Below are 7,051 nucleotides of genomic sequence, written 5' to 3'. Positions count from 1 at the left end.
ATCTGTGGTTTTTTGCTCTGCTGCTTTGGTGAGAGGGGAGTTATTAACCAGTATAGAATCCTAGTTTTTCTATGCCTTTCTTTTCTTGATGGCAATTTATGGGATAGCTTGAAAGAAAACAATTTTCTTTGATCATTCCTACGTCATTTCAGCCCAAAGCACCTCCTCATTGTTGCTTCTGCTATTTAAGCCCATCTTCCCTACACTGGTGAATAATATCTCTTAGATATTTTACCAGTTCTCATTCATGTCCCGCAGGTGCTAATCAAAGTTCCTCTAGACCTAAGGTGATGATATAATTAATCATTCAAACTGGAACACATTTGAGAATGAAAAAAAGTGTTTTAATAACTATGCTGGGCAACCCAGGGCTGCCCCAAGCTAACTGGGATGTATGGCCACCCTCTCAACATTGTAACCAAGCCAATGTCTCCTGTGGACAAAGAGAGAATTGATAGTCCAGCCTTATCTAAATACTATGCGAAGCAAGAGAACAGAGGTATGGGTGGAAAGCTAGAATTTAGTAGACTCAAACCTATGTCTCACCAGCAGTCCCTGTGTTTCTGGGCCTGGCTCTGTGTGGTGGGAGAGGGAAGATAGCTGGAAATGACTCACAATTAAAATTATAACTGTCCTTGTTCCTTTAGGAAGTGGTTCTCCAACTTTAGTGTGCTTAAGAATCACCATCATTTTTACTTAAAATGAGGATCCTTGAGCTCTGTGATTTAGAGATGTTGAAATGGTAGTCTGAGGAAACTGCATTTTAACATCTCCCATAGGGATTTTCGTTTTAATGGCCTCGCCCATGATATATTTTCTTTTTTTCTCCCCAACCCTCCCATGAGGGATTTTGATCTAGGTAAGTAATGAACCACCCTGGGAAGGACAACAGAGTTCTGTGATGTAAAGTCCTGGCATACTTACTCTACAAAGATGGGTACAATGTCAGAGCAAGTCCCTGAAGGACTTACTAATACAGTTATTTACAACATGACAACTTGTTCATAGGTATAGTCTGTGTAAACTGAATCACCAGTTGAATCAAATAATTTAAACATATTAAAATACATTCTTATTATCTTTATATCAAATTCAAAGACAAAGAGAAGAACATTTTCCATTCTTTCTGATAATCACATTAAAAAGAGTTGCCATATATTGAGCAATGCTCCTGTGCCAGGCATTTATACTCATTTTCTCCAATACAAACACCCTCAGAAGTAAACCATGTTTGGAGTTTCCTTGAGGTGCAGTGGATTAAGGATCTGGCATTGTCATTGTGGCAGCTACAGATGCTGCTGTGGCTCAGGCTGAATCTCTGGACCAGGAACTTCTACATGCTGTGGGCATGGCCAAAAAAGAAGTCAGTCATGTTAGCTGTTTATAGATGATGGGTGATGGACCCTATGCTCAGAGAAGGTGACATGCTTGAGGTCTCACAGTTAGTAACTGGCAGATTTGCCATTTGAAACCAGATCAGCTGCCTCACCCCTGAAATATTGAGCAAACTCACAAGCGCCTTGCTAGAACTGAAAAATAATTGTTGGAAGGCCACATCATGCATGGAAACTAGTAGGACCTTTCTGGAAGAAGCATTCCTAGACAGAGAGAAGACTTGAGTGGTGACTTTGAAAAATGCTGAGGCATTGCTTTGATATAAAAAAAAGACAGGATAAAGCTGATTCTCAGTTAACATTTGGGAAACTTGGGGGTACTGCTCACTGTCTTCCAGACTGGCCTCTGGATATATTTCTCTTTTGTTGGTGGTGCTGCTGCTATGCTGGTTATTCATATTTTCAAGGAAACACAAGTAAAGCGACTGTTCTTTCATCGCGCTCCCTTCTTTCAGTCAGCCTGCTCCCCCATGTACCGCGGGCTGGTTCCATACGCAGCGCGTCGTGTGGAAGGGCTGGTGGCAGCTGCAAGTCAGTGTGTGACACATTGAGTAGTCATATTTCTCTTCTCTGTGGCCCTCCAAAGCCCTTTCCAACATAACTTTTCCCCATCTGTTCTCGTTTGCACTGCATAATAGGGGACAGGTTTTGGAACTTGGGATTCAAAAAAACATTAAGAGAAAATAAAAATGAGATGGAATTTGAGTAGAAAGAAACTCACTGGCTCCTCCCTCCCCCTCCTCAGTGACTGGGATCATTACCAGAGTATTAAATCGATCAAGGTTTTCCACGAGTCTAGTTGATTCTGTTTATGTGGTAGTGGGGAGATGGGAGAGCATTTAAAAATCTCTTTAAACTGTCTGCATAGCAATGAGATAGACTGCATGGCCGAGTCATTAACAGATACAGCATCGCTCTGGTACCTAACTTAAAGTTTTCCCCCATTTGCTTAGAATATCTAATAAGTTGTGTTAATTGCCTCATGCCTCAGGTTCCTCCCTTCTAAAATGGAATGCATGATGTGAATTTTAGACTACTCAAAGACAGGGTTTTCTGAAGTGCCATGAGCCCACCTCTGTGCATGCAGTAAATGATTTTGGAAATGATACAAACCTCTTTACATTTTAAAAGTAATAATTTTCTTGCTAACATACATCAGGGAAAGAACTGCAAACGGCACAATAGATCCATGATTTCACAGATATTTTTGCCTAGGATGAGGCTCAACTAGGCATTTAAGTTTAGAATGTGAACAAACTTTAAAAAGAATATTCAGCAAATAATAATAAAAGTGAACATGGCAAATAAAAACTAAAGTACAAGCTTGGCAGCTTAGGAGGGGCAATGATAGCAGAGAAGTGGTTCTTTCTTTTTTATTTTATTTTTTGAAAAGCTCTATTGTGTGGGCCTAAGGTTCCCAATGCTGAATGAATCACACTGTCATCATCAGTCTAGCAGGGGCTTCTTATCCTCTGGAGATCAGGGCCCTTTTTGATAATCCAGTGAAAGTTATTGATTTCCCCGAAAAATGCATATTATCATATACAAACACATTTCTGCATACAATTTCTGGATTTCCGGGACCACTTGGAGACCACCAATGGACTCTTAGAGCTTTGGGGTGCATTAAATTCAGGGTTATGTCCACTTGCATGACAACTCCTTCTCTGCTTCCTTAAGTTCAAAGGTCAGTTGAGCCTTTAAGCCACACCTTCTATTCATGCAAGGAACACAGTCTTCCTTCGCTGCCTGCCCAGGACAAAACCACCAAGCCTGCTGGCTACAATCATGTGTGTAATAGGGAAAATATCTGCTCTCTTCCCTTCCTCCCCACTTTTTAAAAATCAGAAATAGTACAAAAAGTTCTACAGTTGAGACCTGTTATTGTTTGCTCCAAGCCAGACAAATCAGTGTCTTTCCATTTTCCATGAGAACTTGGAAACAGAGGTGCATGGTATAAAACTCAGGAAAGGTTCCTTTTTTGTCACTTCTGCAGATATGGGTGCTGGCTGCAGAGACATGATCTGTAAATGCTTTTGATGATATTAATCTCTTCAGCAAACTCCTTTGGAGCTGAAAATGCTCTGTTTTAGTCAATCACTTCCATAATCCATTTTCCTCCCTTTTCCCCAAATACCCAGTTATTTGTGAGAAAGCAGGTGGTAATAGTAATAAGAAGAGCAATGGTGACCACCTGCACTTAACACATCCCCAGCATTGTATCACCTCCACTCCAGGTTTTATGTGTCCCTCACTTAATATCCTCAACTCCTTCATGAGGCAGGTGGTAATATCTTCTCCATTTCACAGATAAGAAAACTGAGGTTATAGAATCAGAGAGTGCCAGAATCAGTAGTCAGAACCGGGATGGCCTCACTCCACACCTAGGAGTTTTTTCTTCTAAACTCTGAAACTTTTCTTGTTCTAAGTAGTGAAAATTTTTACCCTGTCCCCCCCTTTGTTGTTCCCATTCTCCCCCATCCTGCCATCTCCAAGAATTTTTGTCCAATTATACTAGCCAATATAGATGTATATCTCTCCTTATTTTTAAACTCAAATGGGAGCTCATGATCCAATTTCCAGGACTTTGCTCCCTTCCCCCATTTCCACTATAATTGAGGAGCTCAGTTCATAGCAATACATTAAGAATGTCCTTATTTTTTAAAAAGGCTTCATAGTATTTCACTGTAAGGCTATATCATAATTAAGGGATTTAATATCCTATTGCTAGACATTTTACGTATAGCATTGCAATAAAAACCTTGTAAATAAATCCCTTCACAATTGGGTGAGGATATATGTAGGAAATAGTCCTAGAATGGAATTGCAAGGTCAAAAGGTGTGTGCATTTGTAATTTTTCAATATATTGTCAAATTGCCCTCCACAGACCTTATACCGACTTTCAATTTGACCATAATATATGAGTAACTTGCAGTATTCTGGATGATTTCAAGGTCTTTTTCTATTCCCACATCTGTAAATAACATCTTCTCTGAAATGTCTCAAATTGTTTTAGTAAAAAGAAAAACATAAGGCTTACATTCAGTTTCTATCTCCTGGTCACATACACACATATACAGAATTTTTCCTGTTGTGAGGTTTCACCTACTTTGCTTAGAGCTCCCCCTAACTGCCAAAGGAAGCTCAGAGGATAAATGGTTTAAGGACTGACTCTCAGCAAGTTAGTTCTGGTGGACCCACCTAACCAGCAGACAGTTGATCTCCAGTCCACTTGTCACTAAGCCCTTCCATGGAGTTTCCAGTAACATCTTCTTCCTCCCAATTCCTAGCCCTCCCTCTGCTAAGTCCACCATCAGGCGTGCCCACCACAAAGCCCCCTGACTCCACCTTTCCTGATGGTTTGCACCAATTCCATCTTTGCTGCCATGCCACTCTATTTCTTCTTCAGGTTAATGACTGCTGAAATCTAAAACAGCCCCTCCTCAGGAAGCAGTAAAAGTGCTGCTTGGAATAATAGAAACCAGTCTTGAAAGAGCTCTTTAATTCATCAATATTTTCACTTAATTAAAAACCCCAAAGAAATAATGATATGCATAAAAATTCAAGATGGTAGAATGAGTAGTGACCAATACCTGGTAAATTAATATGGATACTTTAAGTATGAACAATCAAAAAGTATCTAAAGGATGGAAGGAAGCACCCTCCCTCCATCTCTCTTCTACACAAATTCACATCCCTCCTCTTCCTTTAAATTATTTTTAGATATCAATTATGTAGCAAAGAAGAACCAGAAGCAGAAGAGCCAGAACTTCTCTTCATAGTAATAAGGCTTTGTCTTCATAGGAACTCAAGTTCAGTTCAGAAACTTTGAAATGTGGTTTTAAAGGCTTTTGTGTGTCAACTGTTAGTGAATCACACAAAAGGGGCCTTTATTAATAAACATATTCTGTTCATTATAAAGAAATGAAAGCCTCAGAATAATTTGCCAAATGTTTAAAGAGAAAACAAAAAACAATGTGGTAAACATATCAGGACTTGATGAGCTGTCTAGGTAATTGGTTGTTTCTGTGCACCTGGTTCTAAAGACAATATTTAATGTGTAATCTGTTTCATTTTGCTTGGGGAAGTAAGTGTAACTCTACCCCCTGGATCACATCTGCATTAAAATGAGGGGAGGCAGTCTTGTTTCAGTGAGTGGAAATTTATGCACATGAGTTGTCTTTTACATGGAGACAGCAATTATACCCCTAGAAATGCAGTCTGTGGGAGAAAATGACATATTCAATGCTGGGGAACAAAAGCCTAATGTGAAGGGGACATTAACAAGGTTGGGAACCCCTTCCCAACAATTAACATGATCATTTACAAAATCTGCAATCTATAAAATTTTTTAAAAACACGTTTTTCAAAACAATGTGTTTTTTTCTCCTTCTTGCCCCCCCCGCCCCCCCCCCCCCCCGCCAAAGAAAAGAGAAAAAGATTTGCAGCAACCATGTAGAATCTATTCCCCTGTAACAAATATTTTTAAATCACTTTGGATGTATTAAAAACTGCAATAAACAACTCCAGACAGTGGTAGGTGACCCCTGGCTTAGCAATCTTGTAAGGACTGAGGGGAAAATGTGGCCAAGAATTTTTTCGTTTTTCTGAGGAAGTTGTGTTTGAAAGCAACAATTCCTAATCAGTTCTTGAAGACAGGAAGATTACATATATCACATGCAAATACAAATCTCTAATAGCTAAAACTGGTTTTCAAAAACTGATTTGTTAGTTGACATGTTAAAAAGTACAAAGCTGGAGCCACTAAAATGGATTTAAGTTTTGTTTTTTCTCTCCGTCTTCTCTGGAGACTGTAAGAAATGGATGAGGGAAGATGTGTTTTCAGCCCTCATTTCCCCTGTGTCCACTTCACCTTCATGCTTCCTGGGAACATATAAACTACCAATGTTCACATTTTAATTCAAGTACTAATTATATCACCCATAGAAAAATGTAAGCCCTGCATAACCAAACTAGGTTTCAGTAAAGAAATTTGTTTTTGAGGTTTTCTAAGTTTCTAATGCTTAAGCTTAATTTTTGGTGCATTTTCATTTGATTAGTTTTGTTTCAAATTCAAAGCACTAGTCCTTTTTATTGATCTGCTATGAGATTTTTCGGGGCTTCTTTTTTTTTTTTCTTTTGTCTTTTGTCTCTTTAGGGCCAAACCTATGGTATATGGAAGTTCCCAGGCTAGGGATCAAATCGGAGTTGTAGCCACTGGCCACAGCCACAGCAACACCACATCTGAGCCGCGTCTGCGACCTACACCACAGTTCACTATAATGCCAGATCCTTAACCCACTGAGAGAGGCCAGGGATTGAACCTGCATCCTCATGGATGCCAGTCAGATTTATTTCCACTGAGCCATGACGGGAACCCCTTTTTTGTTTTTTTGAAAACTTGAGTTTTTCAATTAGTTTTGGTATATTTTCAGAAATTAACAGTTAAAAAGTGACTTTAATGAGCCAAGTATTGGGGAAGAGCAAGCTGCAAATTCTAAACCCTGACTAATTTTTGGAAAATAGTAGGAATTTTAAAGGTAAGCAAACATGGAAGAAGTAAAATTGAAAATGCTTTTAGTACTTTTTTAACCACCAGGACATTAAAATCCTAGATATTGTGGAGTTCCCTCGTGGTGCAGTGGGTTAAGGATCC

At 39.3% G+C, this 7,051-nt stretch overlaps 1 protein-coding gene across 1 annotated transcript in view; it reads left to right on the top strand.

Annotated features, from left to right (window-relative positions):
* The first annotated feature begins 390 nt into the window (after positions 1-390).
* Positions 391-7,051, top strand: part of LOC125121958 (formin-like protein 14) — a 77,899-nt gene continuing 71,238 nt past the window's right edge. Inside the window, exon 1 of the mRNA XM_047770244.1 lies at positions 391-499. Coding sequence (XP_047626200.1) covers positions 391-499 — 109 coding nt within the window. The remainder of the gene's footprint in view (positions 500-7,051) is intronic.

The sequence above is a fragment of the Phacochoerus africanus genome, chromosome 3, assembly GCF_016906955.1.
Source record: "Phacochoerus africanus isolate WHEZ1 chromosome 3, ROS_Pafr_v1, whole genome shotgun sequence".
NCBI classification, from domain to species: domain Eukaryota; kingdom Metazoa; phylum Chordata; class Mammalia; order Artiodactyla; family Suidae; genus Phacochoerus; species Phacochoerus africanus.
Note: the sequence above shows the minus strand (reverse complement) of the source record. Positions and strands in the feature narration are given on the sequence as shown.